Genomic DNA, 20,264 nt, shown 5'->3' with positions numbered 1-20,264 from the left:
AGATTTAAAATAATTGATTTGACCACCAATGTTACCAAAGTGCACTTATCTTTTCGGTCAAAGGTCCTGAGAGAACTCCACAGTTTAGCATGCTTATGCTGGACTAGTCTCAAGATGAGTGACATTTCGAGAAGTGATTGTCCAAACAGTGCGAGTGAGGACAAAACACATGGAAAGATCATTTGGTGATTTGTAGGGACGGTAAACAAGTTTTTAAAGTCTTCCAGACGTAGCAAATCGACCGTTAGATATGGATAGGTTCATGACCTATTTAGAGGAAATGGAGCCCATTAAGCGAAGTGGGCTCATAGACCGGAAATGGATATGGATTCCACTAAAGAAGGTGACGTTACAAGCTAAGCTGCATGGAATCGGGAACGGGTATACAAAAATGGAAGCGGAGAAGGGATTTTTAAAATAAAATTAAGAAGCGAGTACACATTGTATGTGTGTGTAATATTATAATATAATATAATATGTATATATATATAATAAAATATCTAATTGTTTACATTATTAGATGATGTTACAGAGCTAGTGCTTAATTACAAAAAAATATTACTTAGGAATATTTTAGAAAATATTCAAATATTAATTAAATAATTACATGCAAAGGATATATAAATTTTTAGTTGCACTAATATTTTGAGAATTGTCTAGGTCTGTTGGCAAGTTGCCATGATATAAAGTGTGGTGAAGGGTTCGAGCTCTAAAATGCTATTTTGACATTTTTTTTTTTAATTAATGAATAGAATGATAATTCTACCATCATCTTCATCCTAAAACCTACAATTTTTTAAAAACCCTAGTTGCCATCGTTACTGTATTTTGTTTAGTTACTTATGGTTTCAACTTATTTTACACTTAGGTTTTTCAAATTTATGGAAGATTCAACATAAGGTGAAATCAAAAAGTCGAGTTTTTAATAACATGATATGATCATCGACGCTTCTTATCTACAATACTAGCGCTTCTAACTCGGGATCGTCGCTTTCATCACATTTCCAAATGCCTCAATTTTAGAATCGTGATTTCGAGCGATTTCATGCGTTTCCGCATCCTGTTCCGGTTCCGGTGCGAGAAATGCAAGGTCAACAGCGATTCCATGCTTCGTGGGTAACAAGTGGTATCAGAGAGAAACCCAGACGAGTGGGCTCACACCGTCGGGGGTGACGGTCTTGGTGTGCAGCAAGGACGTTGCGATCTGTTAGTGGGGGTGAATTGTGACACCTCGGTTTGCAGAGAGGTTTAGAAGAATTGATTTGACCATCTATGTTAGCAAAGTATACCTATCTTTTCGGTCAAAGATCCTGAGAAAACTCTATAGTTAAGCGTGCTTATGCTGGAATAGTTTCAGAATGGATGATCTTCTAGGAAGTGACTGTCGGAACTGTGCGAGTGAGGACAAAACACAGGGAAAAATCATATGCTGATTTGTAGGGATGGTAACAAGTCTTCAATATCTCCCGAACATAGCAAACCGGTTTACTTCGGTTATGAGCTCATCATGACTGTGGACGACTTTTTATTTAGGGGATAACTGGTTTCAAGCATGATAAAAAAATATTAAATTATTGATTTACTGGTTGAAAACGAATGTGTTTGTTAAATACTTATAATTTTTTAATTAACGGGTATGATGTCGTAAGTGTTTTACAGAAATAAACGGTTCTCCTCCAGATTGCGACAGGGTTATTAAATGATCGGACAAACATTGCCACTGCAAGAAAAATGCTTGAAATAACCTTGTTAAATAAGTACCAAATGTGAAATTTGTGTGCTGTATTTTGCTTAGTTAGTTATGGTTTTAACTCATTTTACACTTAGTTTTTTCAAATTTATGGAAGATTCAACATAAGGTGAAATCAAAAGGTAGAGTTTTTAATAATGTGATATGGCCATCAACGTTTCTTGATATGCCCAAATTCGAGGATCACTCAGCCGGATTAGAAATGATAGAAACTCGCCAATAGGCCAGGGCATAAAAACCGTACCCAAATACCCAATCCGGAACCCGAACCGAAAAACCGGGTTCGGGTTGGGTACGGGTTTGCCAATAAAACCCTATTGGGTTCTATTTTTCAATACCCGTGGGTTCGGGTTAGGGTCGGATAATACCCGGTATCCATTTGGGTACTCATCAAACCCGAACATATAAACATTTTTATAATATTTAGTATCAATATAATGCAATTACCTAAAATTATAATTATATTTTTCAATATTTCATTTAGTTTTATACCTAAATATCAAAAATAATCAAAATATCTAGAAAAATTTATCATATAAGTCAAAATTTAACTAAATTTATTTAAATTTAATTAATTTTAAAGACTTTTTTTCGGGTACCCGGTAGTTTGGGTGTTAATTGGATTTTAAAATTTGTAAACCGAACCGATCCGAACCCGATAGTACCCAAACCGAACCAAACCCATATATCTAAAAATACCCAATAGGTTCTATTTTTCTAAACCCGTTTACCCCAACCCAAATGGGTAATACCCAAATTCGAACGGGTTACCCGAATGCCCAGTCCTACTCGCCAAGGTGCAAGGTGCAACGAGGGAGATTTAATGGATTGAGGGATCGCACAGCAGTTGCGGAAGGCTGATGATATTTCCAACTCTAGTCGCTGCTAGATATGACTCACTAGTCCAGTAAGAGGAGGCTGTTGGTTGGATATTACACACCAAGAAACAAGGAAATGTTCAAGACAAAGAACAAAGAGATAGACTTATAAAATGAAAAGGAATGAATTGATTATTTCATTACTCTTACATGAGTTTATATAGGAAAAGAAACTTGGTAACAAAGCCAAGTATTAACTATTCTTGAAACTAAAAGACAGTAAAGATAGATGGTTGAAAGAAGACCCAACTCTTGGTACATGATGTTTCCCTTCCCATTGTTTCCTTGCCAAGGTGAGTTGAACTCTATTTTCGTCAATTCTTTTTGACCACAAAATAAAGTGATTATTTTGGGGTTTTTTGGACTTGAATTAGGCTCAAAGTGGGCTGGACTTGATAGATATTATCCCTAATATTATTTCTCATGCTCTCTTTGGCCATAAGCTCTTGAATTAGCCCATTAAGCACTTTCTTGATGTTTTATCTCTTTGACTCTTTGATCCAATTTGCTGATGAGAAACAACATGGGCTGTATATTTTCTTCACCTTGAGTTTAGTAGAAACAACTCCTGGTTGCCATACATAGTTCTGGAAGCTACTAAACCAATTGGACCTAAAACTCTTCAAGTGTAGAACTAGATTCACCTCCTTTGGCAATTGAGGCGTAATTTTGTGGTTTGTTGGCCAAATCTTGTGTTCTTGGACTTTTTGGAAACACAAGAGATCCATTGGAATCCTCCATCTGATTTCTTGTCGAAATTTTTGCTGAGTTGGTCTGTGTAAAATTATCTTTGGCTCAGACGCGAAACTGGGAGTAGGACAGATCCACTGACTTGAAATATCCATATCTCTCACATATGAACTGATCTTAATGTGATTCCAATTTTCAGTGACTCCAGGATGAATCAAATTTCTATAAAAGTTTGGTTCATAGCTTGAATCTTTCTGTATTGGTCGGAATCCTCCTTTGAATGCTCGTAGGTCCAAGTCGCATAGCCATGAGTTCACCTGATTTGTAAAATGAATAACTCCTTCATCTGAACTCTTATTGGACTAATTCCACCTCAAGATATGCTATAGATGAGGTAAAAATGTATCCCAAATAGAAGTTTGGCTAGAAGAGTTGATTTTTGACTTCGTTCGTGCTGAACAAGACTCAAGTATCTTCTTGGATGGTCTCATGATCATATCACTTCTGATCTACAATACTAGCGCTTCTAACTCGGGATCGTCGCTTTAATCACATTTCCAAATGCCTCAGTTTTATAATCGTGATTCTGAGCAATTTCATGTGTTTCCACTTCCTGTTCCGGTTCCGGTTCCTGAGCGAGAAACGCAAGGTCAATAGCGATTATGTGCTTTGTGGATAACAAGTGGTATCAGAGCCAAACCCAGACAAGTGTGGAGTCGAGTGGACTCACACCGTCGGGGGTGACGGTCTTGGTGCGCAACTAGGACATTGCAATCTGTCAGTAGGGGTGAATTGTGACACTTCGGTTTGCGGAGAGGTTTAGAAAAATTAGTTTGGCCACCTATGTCAGCAAAGTGTACTTATCTTTTTGGTCAAAAGTCATGAGAAAACTCTACAGTTAAGCATGCTTATGCTAGAATAATTTCAGAATGGGTGATCTTCTGGGAAGTGATTGTCGAACTATTCGAGTGAGGACAAAACACAGGGAAAGATCATATGCTGATTTGTAGGGACGGTAACAAGTTTTCAAAATCTCTCGAACATAGCAAACCGGTTTACTTTGGTTATGATCTCATCATGATTGTGGACGACTTTTCATTTAGGGAATGAATGGTTTCAAGCATGATAAAAAATTTAAACGATTGATTTACTGGTTGAAAACGAATGTATTTGTGAAATATTTATAATTTTTTAATTAACGGGTATGATGTTGTAAGTGTTTTATAGAAAAAACGGTTCTCGTCCAATTTGGGACATGGTTAGTGAATGATCGGACAAATACTGCCACTGCAAAAAAAATGCTTGAATAACCTTGATATATAAGTACCAAGTATGACATTTGTGTATATATATGTTCTTTTCATGTTTCTTTTGCTTCCAAATAAAAGATGGAGGGCAAAGCTAATCATTGGTTGCCTCCCCCCCCCCTCCCCCCCTCTCAAATGTAATATAATATCTCATGTTCTCTGAACTTTTATTCTAATCATGGAAAAAATAAACTCGCTTTGTATTTGTGTTCGTCAACCCATTCTCGCCTCACATTCGAAAACTGTTTATTAGATATATCGAGTTATCATATATAAAAGGCCATACATTGCTTCTTTCAAACATAGTTTTAAATAAGAATTACTTAAAGAGCATTTTGTTCTTACCTTGTACTAAATCTCTTGAGAGTTTTTATAACAAGAAGCAACTTTTTTGTAGTTCTTCTCGAACTACCCAGTGGATCTAGGTTTCGCATCGACACACTGCATTAAAAGGTTTTGGTTTTTAAAATTTAAGAAAAATTCAAAACTAATGAAAAAATGCTCAGAACAATCTACTTCGATAACACCTAAACGAGTAAAAGAGTATTTTACTCACCCAAAATTACCAAAATACATGTAAATATATTTAAAAAGGTATACTTTGAACATTATTAATACTGTAAAATCATAAATAAATATTAAAAAAATATAAGTTATAGTGAATAAAAAAATATATTTATTGTGAGAAATTAAAGTTAAATACTAATTATTATTTTAGAATTAAATGTGAATAGATATAGGACTTGGTAATATATTATTTAACTCTTTTATATTAGTTAGCACTTACGCTTAATTCGTATAATGCATAATAAATTAATTTGTAGATATGTTTTGTTTTTGCTAAATAATATAGACATATTCCAAATTTTATAGTAATTTTATCCTTTGATGTATATACAAAATAATTTAGAATTTGACCTTTTAGAATTAATTATTGTATTTACAACGTTATAATGTTAGATTTAAAAGAAGATAAATACCACGAAGATAAGTTTCTTTTCGTAAATTCCATGTCTAATTTTATTTTTGAAACATACCACTAAAATTTATTAAAATTATAATCTCATAAGTGTCGCCATAAATGTTGTCTTGTAGCTGAAACCCTAAAATTATTTAATGAACTGATGAGGGAAAATCGTTATCATTGTTGGATTAAAGAATTGCCAAGATTCCTGCTTACTCACAACGATATCAATTTTAAACAATATTTATTTCAAACTAAATAAAAATGTACATAAAAAACAATTTATACAGAGATGACCTTCTTTTAAGTTGATTTTTTAAAGACAAGTGCATGATTAAAAAAAGAGGATAACAAAGACGGGCGTGCATAATTGTGGCGACATTATGAACTTGGGAAAATCAGAAAGAAGAGAGAAGTGATTAAAAAATATAAAAAAGTTGCAAAATTTTGACTAAAAATAGATGACCACACCTACGAATTTAAACCATCGAAGTTTGAAGTTAATCCAAAAGAAAAACTAAAAGAACAAGTTTCAGCGAAGGCAAAGCAAAGAAGAAAAGAAATGGCAAAGAACCTCATCAACTCCGTCAGCTTTACTGTTCTCTTGGTTGTTCTCCTGATGGCTTCAACTGGTATAATATTAGTTTTACAAAGTTGATCTCATCTATATATTGTACTTTGCAGTTGCCTCTTAAGTATCTTCTGCTGACGAATTAATATGTCAACATCTAGGAATCCTTAATACTGAGGCTCAAACCTGTGGTGCTGGTGGATGTCTTACGGCCGCTTCACGTGTGTTCCTTGGCGAGTGCCCGTCGGCCCACGGTACAACAAATGCTCAATGTTGTACGTGTTGCGTAGCCACATACGGTAGTCCTCCAGTCTGCTGGGCGGTTGTTGAGGGAACTGACAGTCACTGCCACTGCTACAAAAAGGCTTAAAAATAACCTCATCATGTAATTTCCAAGTGTGACTTTTGTTCCCTTTCGGTGTGAGGACATGCCATTTGCGTGTGTTTATGTTCAAGTTTCTTTTGCTTCCAAATAAAAAACATTAAGGGCAAAGCTTACCATTGCTTGCCCCCCTCTCAAATGTAATCTTATCTTCTGTGCACTTTTATTTTAATCATCATATATAATATAACCGTTTTGTATTTGTGTTCGTCAATCCATTCCCGCCTAACATTCTAAAACCGGTTCCTAGAGATCAGAGAAAGAGAGTGAGAGAATATATATAAGCTTAGTGCCAAGGAGAATCGCTCATAAGAACAAAACAAAAACAAAAGTTTTTAGCAATATTTTCTTCAGAATATTTTCTTCATATTCCCTTGGTTCTGAAGAAAAGAAACTAACTACTAAATTTACCACTAAGAAACGTACATGGAGAGGTGGGTGATACAATCCCACTAATATAGGAAAAAAAACAAAGCAATACCATAACCACATCTATTTTTTAACTTTACCCTAGTTGACACCGGTTTACTCCGGTTATGAGCTCATCATGACTATGGACGACTTTTCATTTAGGGGATGACTGGTTTCAAGCATGATAAATTCTTTTGAATGATTGATTTACTCATTGAAGACGAATGTATGTCGTAAGTGTTTTATAGAAAAAGTGGTTCACCTCCAGTTTGCGATAAGGTTATTGAATGACCGGACAAACACTGCCACTGCAAAAAAAAAGTTTGAAATAACCTTGTTATATAATTATTAAGTGTGACATTTGTGTGTATATATGTTATGTTCATGTTTCTTTTGCTTCCAAATAAAAGATGGAGGGAAAAGCTAACCATTGCTTGCATCCCCTCCTCTCAAATGTAATATAATATCTCATGTTCTCTGAACTTTTATTCCAATTATGGAAAAAATAAACTTGATTTGTATTTGTGTTCGTCAACCCATTCCCGCCTCACATTCGAAAACCGTTTATTAGATATATCGAGTTTTCTTGTATAAAAGGCCATGCATTGCTTCTGAAACGATCTGACCCGTTTTTTTTTATAGAATAATAAATAATAAATAGTAATAATAAATAAACTACAATTAGTGGTCCATACCCAGTAGCCACCTAACCACAATCACAATCAACATTGGAAATAACCAACACCAATATCCAATAAATATCCAATAATAATCCAATAATTATAACATAACAATATCCAAAATTCAACCAACAGGAATCACAGAACCAACAACCTAACAATGTTTCTAATGACCCAACTCTAGCAACCTAGCAATGCCAGACAACATCCAATCGAGTCCCTAGAACATCCTCCTCTTCATTGCGTTGATTCAACGATCACACTTTGCCTTTACCTGCACCACAAACACAAATTGAGATGCATGAAAATTTTATAAAAACTCAGTGAGGCAAACCTCCCATCTACTGGGCTATACACAAAAGCAATTGTAATTCCAATGTTCCAAACAATCAACAAACAAAGCATACAAACCAGGAAAACAAACATCGTCTCGCTGGAAGGGAGGTGTCGACCGACACCAGCCAAGTGTCGACCGACACTGGCTCTTGGTGTCGACCGACACTACCCCACAGTGTCGATCGATGCCGCTTCACTGGTGTCGACCAACACCCTTTGGTGTCGATCGACACTACCTCTGCAACCGTGATTTTCACAAAGCCGAGAGTCGAATCTTGCTCCCAAACTCCACCAAATCGTCCAATACTCAAAATCCAAGCCATATACATCCGTAGGAACCTGTAGCAATCAATCCCAGCAAGAAAAACACACAAACACAGCAACAAACAAGCAAGAACAAGGAATCATAGGCTTAGATCAGCCATGGTCATGCACTCACCACTTTGCAGGAAGTTTCTGACCAACAATGATGAATCTCACACTCCTAGCAAGCTTCCCACACGTTCCTAGCCTTGGATCCCCACTCCCAATTCAAGATCTCACCTAGAAAGCCTTGAAATCTCACAAAAACTCAAGAACAAACTTTTCTCTTCTTTTCTCTTTGTTTTCAGCGGCGAGACAACAACGAAACACGACCCTAGGTCGTTTTTCACTTAATAGTCCGGTTCTGTGGTTTCCCTTAAAACAAACCGTCCAAAATCACCAATTAAAACAATCTGGTTGAACCAGACAGAATTGGTGTCGACCGACACCACCATGGTGTCGATCGACACCCTCCTCCAAAATGCACAGTTTTGGTTTGCGGGTGTTATAATTCTCCCCCACCAACATAGATTCATCCTGGAATCTTGATCAACCATCAGCCAAGGACTCCCGTGCAAACGTCTCCACGGCCCACACTCCTCCGACCGATCTACGGAAGGTCACCTCTAGGCGATAGCGACTTTTGGGCTTTCCTTTACCCATAGGTCTAAACCTTAAGTTTTTATTGGCTCCTCATCAAACCTAAGTATGCATGCCATAATGTTGGCTCCTCATCGGGCCTAAGCTCGCATGCCATATACAAAAGGAAGTCCAATATTCATCTTTCGGGTTGCCACCATACAGCGCACCCCCGGATCGTCATCTGAAGTCGATATACCAACCATACTCCCAAGCCACAAAGTCTCAGAATATGGCAGTACTAGGAGATCCAAAGTCCCCCAAGAGTCGCGAGCAAACAATTTTGAATACGTCTGAGTCCTATCCCTATCCAGGTTTCCTTCCTGTGGCTCGCGTAAAACATCACAATGTCCTACCAACCACATATCCCCTCACAGGAATACCTCATGACCGCACAAGGATCATATACATACCACAAGGGCCAAACAAATATCCTAAACAGGACCGCCACCAAGGCCAAACAATCTTTCCTAACCAGGACCGACACAAAAGTCAATCAAATGTCCTCAATAGGACTGCCACCAAGGCCAAACAAATTTCCTAAACAGGACCGCCACCAACGCCACTCAAATGTCCTAAACAGGACCGCCACCAAGACCACTCGTCCCGAAGGACCGTCACAAAGACCACTTGTCCCGAAGGACCGTCTAAACAGGCGTTGGCTAAACAATTGGCTACAAAGGCCACACAATTGGCTAAACAGCCCACCACAAAGGCCACACAACTGGCTATACAGCCTGCTACAAAGGCCACACAATGTCTCAAAAGACCGCCACACACGGGCACAATGACAAAAGTCTGCCACTAAGGCCACACAAGCCCCTCCAAGGCTCACAACAAATAAAAATGGACAAATTCTAACTCACATAAAACTTTCCACTTTTGGAAACTTTCCACTTTTAGAAAATTCTATTTCAGGAAACTTTCCCTCCAAAACCCCGCTTCACGGGAATTTCGTACCCCGAACACCACCTCATCTTGTTACTTAGTCGCACAACCAACCACCCCTAAGCGACCAAGTAAACAAGAGAGATGGGCTGGAATACTCCATCCCCGCTCCAGCCACGGATTACAGATGGGACCAGGCTAGACAAGCTCAAGTCGCGGCTTGCTTCTCATACCACTTCTTAAACCTTGCCTTCATCCTCGCCTCAGGCTCCCAAGTCTGCTCCTCAACATCATCACAGTCCCAAAGGACTCTCATAAAAGGAATCTTCTTCTTCCGAAGTTCCTTGATCCTCCTCCCGAGAACTCTCACTGGTCTCGCCTCAAGTCATGTTAGGCTGAAGATCTTCAGGAATCTTAGCCAACAACTCATCATCCTCATTGAGACACTTCCACAACATAGAAATATGGAAAAACTTGTGGAACGCAGGCATAACCTCAGGCAACTCCAGCCTATATGCTACCGGTCCCACCCGCTCAATCACTCCGAACGGACCCATAAACCTCGGACTCAACTTAAGCTCTGTCAATGACCTGTTCGGACCTCGCAACATGGCCCTCTTGAGGTACACTCTGTCTCCTACCTGAAACTCAAGATCTCTCCTCCTCCTATCAGCATAACTTCTCTGCCTATCCTGAGCCTCCTTCATGTTCAGCTTGAGAACCCGAATCTTCTTTGAGGTCTCCTGAACAAAACTAGCACCAACATGCTCCTCTCCCCCACCTGAGTGCAGCATAACGGTGTACAACATGGCCTCCCATAAAAAGCCTCATAAGGAGCCATCTTAATACTCGCCTGATAGCTGTTGTTGTAACCAAACTCTACCATGTTCAGGTGATCTGCTCAATAGCCACCCAATGGCCTCCCAAATCCAACACACGCATCCTCAGCAAATCCTCCAGCGTCTGGATCGTCCGCTCTGATTGTCCATCTATCTGGGGATGATAAGCTGTACTCATATGCACCTTAGTGCCCATCTCTGCCTGAAATACCTTCTAGAACACCGAAGTGAACTTAGAATCCCTATCAGACACGATACTCGCTGGCACCCCATGCAATCTGACTATCTCCTTCACATACTTCTTAGCCAGGACCGCTGCTCCATCAGTCTTCTTAATGGCCAGAAAATGTGCTGACTTAGTCAACCGGTCCACAATGACCCAGATAGCATCAAAAGTGCGAGACACTGGCAATCTTACCACAAAATCCATAGTGATCATATCCCACTTCCACTCAGGAATGGGTAGACTCTTTAGTAACCCGCCTGGAACCTGATGCTCAGCCTTCACTAGCTTCCACACATCGCACCTCGCGACCCAACTAGCTACATCCTTCTTCATCCCGACCCAGTGATGGTAGCTCTTGAGATCACGGTACATCTTAGTCGCTCCTGGATGAATAGAAAACTTGCTCGCATGAGCCTCTCTTAGGAAATCCTGTCTCAACTCCTCATCTTTGGGCACACAAACGCGACTGTGCACCAAGATAGTACCATTATCTGAGACCTGATACTCTGAATCAACATCCTTAGAGGCATTTACCAGTCCCAAATCCTTCTCCTGAGCCAACCGCACCCTACACAGAAGATCTGCTCTATCAACCGCTTCCAAATCCAACGGTTCACGAGAAACAACACACAACCTCAAAGCACTGATCTCTCCTACCAGAGACTCCATCTCCTGCTCCTGAGCCAAAGCTACCAAGTTAGCCTTACCACGGTGATAAGCTATCTCCAAATCATAATCTGTCACAAGCTCCATCCACCGCCTCCGTCTCAAATTCAGCTCAGGCTGAGTGAATATATACTTCAGGCTCTTATGATCTGTAAACACCTGTACTTTTGCACCATAAAGATAAGATCTCCAAATCTTCAGGGAAAAAACTACAACAGCCATCTCCAAATCATGAGTAGGATAGTTGCCCTCATGCTTCTGTAACTGTCGCGAAGCGTTGGCAATCACCTTCCCATGATGCATCATCACACATCCCAAACCAAATCTAGATGCATCAGTGTAAACCACATAGGGTTATCCCTGCTCAGGTAAAGCCAACACTGGCGTAGTAGTCAACATCTCCTTAAGGCTTTCAAAGCCCTCCTCACACTCCTGTGACCAAACAAAAGGAACATCCTTCCCTGTTAACTTAGTCATAGGCCGTGTCCTACTTGTAAAACCCTGTACAAACCTCCTGTAGTAACCTGCCAAGCCAAGGAAACTCCTGATCTCTGTGGCATTCTGTGGTCTAGGCCAATCTCTCATAGCCTGAATCTTCTCCGGATCTACAGAAACTCGCTCTGCAGAAACAATGTGACCCAGAAACCCCATCTCACGCTGTCAAAAACAGCACTTGCTTAACTTGGCAAACAACTTCTGCTCCCGCAGCTTCTCCAGANAATCCTGTCTCAACTCCTCATCTTTGGGCACACAAACGCGACTGTGCACCAAGATAGTACCATTATCTGAGACCTGATACTCTGAATCAACATCCTTAGAGGCATTTACCAGTCCCAAATCCTTCTCCTGAGCCAACCGCACCCTACACAGAAGATCTGCTCTATCAACCGCTTCCAAATCCAACGGTTCACGAGAAACAACACACAACCTCAAAGCACTGATCTCTCCTACCAGAGACTCCATCTCCTGCTCCTGAGCCAAAGCTACCAAGTTAGCCTTACCACGGTGATAAGCTATCTCCAAATCATAATCTGTCACAAGCTCCATCCACCGCCTCCGTCTCAAATTCAGCTCAGGCTGAGTGAATATATACTTCAGGCTCTTATGATCTGTAAACACCTGTACTTTTGCACCATAAAGATAAGATCTCCAAATCTTCAGGGAAAAAACTACAACAGCCATCTCCAAATCATGAGTAGGATAGTTGCCCTCATGCTTCTGTAACTGTCGCGAAGCGTTGGCAATCACCTTCCCATGATGCATCATCACACATCCCAAACCAAATCTAGATGCATCAGTGTAAACCACATAGGGTTATCCCTGCTCAGGTAAAGCCAACACTGGCGTAGTAGTCAACATCTCCTTAAGGCTTTCAAAGCCCTCCTCACACTCCTGTGACCAAACAAAAGGAACATCCTTCCCTGTTAACTTAGTCATAGGCCGTGTCCTACTTGTAAAACCCTGTACAAACCTCCTGTAGTAACCTGCCAAGCCAAGGAAACTCCTGATCTCTGTGGCATTCTGTGGTCTAGGCCAATCTCTCATAGCCTGAATCTTCTCCGGATCTACAGAAACTCGCTCTGCAGAAACAATGTGACCCAGAAACCCCATCTCACGCTGTCAAAAACAGCACTTGCTTAACTTGGCAAACAACTTCTGCTCCCGCAGCTTCTCCAGAACTGCCCTCAAATGCACTGCATGCTCCTCAGGACTCTTAGAATATACCAGGATATCATCGATGAAAATGATGACAGACACGTCCAGAAACTCCTGAAACACGTTGTTCATCAATCTCATAAACGCTACTGGCGCGTTAGTCAACCCAAAAGGCATCACCACAAACTCATAATGCCCATACCTCGTCCTGAAAGCCGTCTTCCTCACATCTGCCTCATCTATCGGTATATGATGATAACCCGACGCCAGATCTACCTTGGAGAACCAAGTAGCACCCCTCAACTGATCCAACAACTCATCGATCCTGGGAAGAGGGTTCTTGTTCTTCACAGTGACCCAGTTCAAACTCCGGTAATCAATAAACAACTGAAAACTCCCATCATTCTTCTTCACAAATAACACCGGCACTCTCCACGGTGATACACTAGGACGGATGAATCCCTTGCTCAACANCCGTGTCCTACTTGTAAAACCCTGTACAAACCTCCTGTAGTAACCTGCCAAGCCAAGGAAACTCCTGATCTCTGTGGCATTCTGTGGTCTAGGCCAATCTCTCATAGCCTGAATCTTCTCCGGATCTACAGAAACTCGCTCTGCAGAAACAATGTGACCCAGAAACCCCATCTCACGCTGTCAAAAACAGCACTTGCTTAACTTGGCAAACAACTTCTGCTCCCGCAGCTTCTCCAGAACTGCCCTCAAATGCACTGCATGCTCCTCAGGACTCTTAGAATATACCAGGATATCATCGATGAAAATGATGACAGACACGTCCAGAAACTCCTGAAACACGTTGTTCATCAATCTCATAAACGCTACTGGCGCGTTAGTCAACCCAAAAGGCATCACCACAAACTCATAATGCCCATACCTCGTCCTGAAAGCCGTCTTCCTCACATCTGCCTCATCTATCGGTATATGATGATAACCCGACGCCAGATCTACCTTGGAGAACCAAGTAGCACCCCTCAACTGATCCAACAACTCATCGATCCTGGGAAGAGGGTTCTTGTTCTTCACAGTGACCCAGTTCAAACTCCGGTAATCAATAAACAACTGAAAACTCCCATCATTCTTCTTCACAAATAACACCGGCACTCTCCACGGTGATACACTAGGACGGATGAATCCCTTGCTCAACAAATCCTTTAGCTGCTTCTTTAGCTCTGCCATCTCTGCTTGAGCCATTCTGTAAGGAGCCTTGGATAACGGGGTCGGCCCCGGTTCCAGTTCAATAGTGAAAGGATCAGACCTAGATGGTGGTAATCCCTGCAATGACTGAAACACATCCTCAAACTCCTCAACAACTTTAATACCGCTAACCGTAGACTTCCCATTGACTCTGGCATAGATATAGTAACCAGATAAGCCTCACGGCTCTTCTCGATCATCTTCCCAGCCTGAATGGCCGAGATCACGAGACTCCCCGAAGTCGGTCTAATCCCCTAGAAAACCAACTTCCCTAATGGACGCTCAAACTCCACTCTACCCCGATGGCAATCCAGATGCACCATATGCCGATGCAACCAATCCATCCCGAGAATAACATCATACAACTCTACTGGACTGATAAGCAAATCCGCTGGCCACGACTCTCCTGTGATATGAATATCAACCCCTCTAGCTCGTCCAATAACTCTCAGGAACTTGCCTCCTGTAACTCTGACAACTCATGTACACTCCTCGGGATCTCCTCTGATATCCGTACTCTATGCACACTCCAGAGTAATGAAGCTATGAGAAGCTCCAGAATCAAACATAATGTGGGACTTAAACCCGCCCACCAACAAGGTCCCTACACAAACCTCATGTGTTGAGAACTTAACACTTTATCACAGGAAAAACATAAAATCTGAACCTACTAAAATTCACAAAGCTTAAGTACCAGAAATTATACCTATGATCGCCCAGGCACTAGTTCAACCAGTCTCTGCAGTCGTGTACACCCGTGACGCCTGCTCAATCCCTGCCACCTGTTGCTCTCCCAGCTGCACCTGCTGCAACGCTGTCACTGCTACCGGCTGCAACTTGGGACATAAGGGCCTGATGTGCCCTGGCTCCCTGCAATGATATCATACACAAGCCGCTGCCGTCTGAGCACTCCTCTTGGGACACCTAGCAACCTTGTAATCCTTGCTCCCACACCCGTAGCAACTCGCACCACTCGGCCTCTGCATAACCTCCCACCTCCTCTTGGTTCCCTCCGCAGGCTTGCCGCCCCTGCTAGAACCTCCATGATGCTGAGCCTTACTAGGCTGAACTGCTGGACTAACCGCCACTGTCTGTGCCCGTATGTCCTCCTCGATCTTTGCCGCAGTCTCAACCAGCTCTGCACGCGTAGCATAACTCCGCCCTCTACAGTGAACCCTCAAATCGTCAAATAGGGCCCTCAAAAACCTCCTGATCTGAGCCTCCTCAGACTCCATAGCCCGCCCCCATAAGATAGAAGTCGACTGAACTCCAAGTCCAGCTCCCGCACTGACCGTTCCCCTGAGATAACTAAACGAACTGCACCTCCAACCGGTCCAATGCCTCCCTCGAAAAGTACTTGCGGTTGAACACCCCCATGAAGTCAACCCAAGTCATATCCCTCTGCACTCTCCTAGCAGCCACTGATCTCCACCACACCTGAGCATCACTAATCAAGTGGTGGACCCCTATGTCCACCCAAAACTCGTCAGGACATCTCAGAGTCTGGAAGTTACGTCCCACACTCGTCCTCCACGCATCTCCAGCATCTGTACCACCCGAAAACTGCACAGTCTCGATGCCCTTCATCTCCTTGAGCATGGACAAATAACGTCCATGTGCTCCTGCATCTGCAGCTACTGGCTGCCGCTCCTCCGCCACCACTGGTGGCACCACCTGAGCCTGAGCCGGTACCACTGTTGGCAACCGCTCCAATACCAATAAATATCCAATAATCCAATAACCAATAAAATAATAAACAATATTAATTTCAAACATAAAATAATGATCCAATCAACATAAACCAGAGAACCAGCAATCCTAAACAACATTCTAGGACTCAACTCTAGCAACCTAACAAAAGCCAGACAACCAAGTGAACCACTAGAACATCCTCCTTATCATGCATCGACCGACACCAGTTGGGGGTTGCGTCGACCGACGCAAGATCTGCATTGACCGATGCAAGGTTAACTCGCATCGACCGATGCTCCCTTTTCATCAACCAACGCATGCTCGACATAGCACGAAAACCCTAGATTTTACGCGCCGTCCTCGCATTTGCATCGACCGATGCACAAACTGCATCGACCGATGCAATGCCGAGCATCGTTTTCCCCCGAAGCTTCTCGCCGGATCTTCGTTCCTACAACCACATAACTCGATCCCAAGTCACAAGAAAGCTTCCTAACGTCCCAAATACCAATCTAACAAGCCTAGCAATACATAACAAGCAAATGAGAGAGATCTCCAACTTAGATAAGTCATGGTCATGCACTTACCTTTGCCAAGACGATTCTGAACCTCAAACAAGCAGGAAAACACTCCAAGCAAGCTCCTACAACGTTCTAAGCCTCAGATCTCCTCAGGAAACGCCACAAACCTCCAAGAATCTCCCAAAACGCTCAAGAACTCTTTTTCTCTCTTCTTTTCTCTCAAAAACTGCTAAACTCGCCTAATGAGTAAGGGTTTTTCCTAACCCAAAACGCATCGTTTAACTTAACTCGTCCGCAGAAAAATCAACCTTGTATCGACCGATGCACATAGTGCATCGACCAATGCAATCCCTAAACCGAGATTTTCGTTCGCGGATGTTACAATGGAGAGGTGGGTGCACTACAGGAAATCGGGGTTTTAACAGCGCGTAAAAAACGCTATTCAAATGTTCGACAGCGTTATAACAAATGCTATGACATCTCCCGCGATGGTAGGTCAGACCCTTTAAATAGCGTTTATGCGCATCGCTATTGTTAATATAGTAAATATAGCGTTTTTGTTTTTTTCATTGTTATTTATTTAATAGAGTTATATATATGCTATTAAAAACTTAGATATAGCAATTTTATTAACAGCGTTGTACAAATATGTTATTAAACTAATTTTATGCTACTGTTTAAGGATGGCGGCGCTTCTAGGGTTAGGCAATTTTCTGTGCGATCCCTTCAAACCACTCCAATAGAGATTTCGTTTGGGGTAGTTCTCTAGGATCAGAAAATTTTCATCCTTCTTTCTAGCACACTGCTAAGTTTCTCTGCGTAGTTTTTATTTCGTTTCGTTTCTCTTATTTTCAGATTTCCACGATGTTCAGATCTAAGTTCACAAGGAGGAGCGGTAAGGAGCCCATGGTGGATCGGGACCAGGAAGAGGAAGAGACAAGTGTGATTTGTATCCCAAAATTCGATTTTTCGGATCTGCTAGATAAATTTAAAAACTCTCTGGTGGGCAGGATGTTTCACGCGGAAGGCAGGAGCATTGAGGCTTTATTAGCTTTCATGCCAAAGGAGCGTATTTGGGATGTAGAAGGACGAGTTAAGGGCACAGATCTGGGGAATGATAAATTTCAATTCGATTTTGATAATGAGGAAGATCTTGAAAAGGTCCTGCTGCGTCGACCGTGCCACTTTAATCGCTGGAGTTTCTCCCTTGAGAGATGGGAAGCAAATATCCGAGAGGATTTTCCAAATACTATGCTGTTTTTGGTTTAGATCAAGGGTGTCCCACCGATATATAGAAAAGACCAAACATTCAGAGGAATTGGTCAAGCTCTAGGGACGGTTAATGCTGTTGATGTGGAGGGTGCAAGGGTACAAGCTTTTATTAATGGGGATAAACCACTCCAATTTGAGAGCAAGGTAGTCTTCGATAATGGGGGTGAAGTCAATGTCTCTCTGCGCTATGAAGGTTTGTACCGCTACTGTTTCACTTGCAAAAGGATTTCCCATGAGGAAAGGACTTGTCCTAAACTCACTGATTTGGAGCGACTAAGGAACAAGACGTTGAGAGCATCTTCTTCCTTGTCGGATTCCCAAAGAGGTAAAGATTCTGGTAACAATAGTGGACAAGAAGATCATGCTGAATCGTCGCATTATGTTAGAAGGAATATTGAGCAAGACTATGACCAAAGGAGACAGAGAATGGGTCGGATTTACGCCAAGAATTAAGTGAGAAACGAGCATATCGCAGCAAAGATGTATGGAATAGATTAGATCAACAGTACTCTAAAGATATCCCCCTCTATCGGGAGAGATTCCATCCCTATTCGAGAAGAAGGGATGAGATAAGATCCACACATCAATCTACTAGTGAGAATAGGAGAGATCAGCGGAGCCTTCGTAGGCCATTCCATAACACACGTATCCCTGAGAGACGTGAAGATGGAGGGTTCACCAGAGATTCCTCAGGAACAACTGATTCTCAAAGAACGATCTCTGACATATACAGGACAGGTGATCAGCTTGCAAAAATGAGGATAGACCGTCATGGTGGGTATGGAGATAGAAATCAGGAGAAGTATAGTTCCAGGAAAGGGATATTGTATGAGAAACAGAACTATAAACCTGCGGTCAATGGAGCTTCGGGTACGAGCTGGCGAATGAAGAACACGACAACAAAGGAGGCTTTTCAAAAGGATGAGGGTGCTGTTCAGGTAAATGGAAACAAGGAAAATCCGGAGGTACAAGCTTCAGCAAAACAAAAGAGGACCATGGATTTGGAGGTGGATGGGGAGACTTTTTCTCCTAAAGTCCCACCTGTGAAGGAGGACAATGGGGATGGTAACAAGGAGACACAGGTGGTTGTTAGTCACGATGGGGCAAGTAAGGAGACTGAAGCTCCACTCAAAGATATAGAGCTAGAGGATGAGATGATAATGGATGATGAAATGATTGATAATGATGATTTGCTAACCGAGGAGGATCCGCCAATTGATGATTATTTACGGGAAGCAGGGATCCTGTATGTTTCAACAGAGCAGGGCGAACACATTGAGGAGGGGGAGGAACAAATAGAAGCTATTTCGCAGCTCTCACCTGTAATCAAATCAAAGCTTCGCCAACCTTCAAAAAAGGCTTATGCAAGAGACAGAAACAAGGAGAAGACTATAAAAGACAAGGACAAAGTTACGGCTCAACATCCCCCTGCGGTTATAAGTCAAGAGAGCACAAATCCTCCAGGTGTAGACGAGAATATGGATAAGCGACGAGTATCAAAGAATCCTGAGATATCAGGGGTGGCTTCCCGAAAACTAAACGCTTTAAGAGTTCGCCAATCTCCAAAAAAGAAGTCAGGAAATGGGCGTACAAGATCGACTGCTGTCCCTCGTAATGAGGTGTTTCCTTCTGCTATAAGCAAGAAGTCTGCTGCTAAACCTGGTTCAGTGGTGTCCCAGAAACCACCCAGTACTCATATATTGCCTGGAATTGTCAAGGAGCGGGAGCCTACTTGATCTCAGAGCATCTCAAGGAGCTCAGTAGATATTTTTTTCCTGCTTTTCTTTTTCTTTCTGAAACAAAAAACAATTTTTCTTTTATGCAAGATATTCAAGTTTCTTTAGGTTATGATAATCTTTTTACCGTGGATCCAGCTGGGAGAAGCGGCGGATTAGCTTTGTTTTATATGAATTCCCCTAATGTGACAATCATCTATTCTGATAATAGGATGATTGATATAGAAACCACAATGGAGGGACACAAAGTTTACATGACATTCGTGTATGGAGATCCAGTGGTGGCTAATCGCGAGGAAGTTTGGGAGAGACTGACAAGGATAAGTCATTCGAGGAAGGGCCCTTGGTTTATGATAGGAGATTTTAATGAAATCATTGGGAACCAGGAAAAGCAAGGGGGTAAACGGAGAGCTGAGTCTACCTTCCTTCCTTTCCGCACTATGTTATCAAATTGTGGAATGATTGACTTTCCCTATCAAGGGAATTTTCTATCTTGGGTTGGTAAGAGGAGAAATCGCAAGAGGGTTCATTGTAGACTGGATAGGGCAGTAGGCAATGAAGACTGGCATAATCTTTTTTCCCACACAAATGTGGAGTATCTCAAACTATGGGGGTCCGACCATCGGCCAGTGTTGGCTAGAATTT

At 41.8% G+C, this 20,264-nt stretch overlaps 1 protein-coding gene across 1 annotated transcript; it reads left to right on the top strand.

The window, feature by feature from the left end:
• LOC104710966 lies at positions 17,280–19,774 on the top strand. The gene is made up of 2 exons (XM_010427627.2): positions 17,280–17,368; positions 17,467–19,774. Exon 2 carries the CDS (start codon positions 18,639–18,641, stop codon positions 19,617–19,619), a length of 981 nt encoding a protein of 326 aa, XP_010425929.1. The 5' UTR covers positions 17,280–17,368; positions 17,467–18,638; the 3' UTR covers positions 19,620–19,774.

Source organism: Camelina sativa, chromosome 9, assembly GCF_000633955.1.
Source record: "Camelina sativa cultivar DH55 chromosome 9, Cs, whole genome shotgun sequence".
In the NCBI taxonomy this organism is placed as follows: domain Eukaryota; kingdom Viridiplantae; phylum Streptophyta; class Magnoliopsida; order Brassicales; family Brassicaceae; genus Camelina; species Camelina sativa.
This window is presented reverse-complemented; position numbering and strand designations above follow the sequence as displayed.

Excerpts from the sequence above, each read along its gene's own strand:
- LOC104710966 (XM_010427627.2), top strand. The coding sequence starts at position 18,639 with ATGAGGATAGACCGTCATGGTGGGTATGGAGATAGAAATCAGGAGAAG.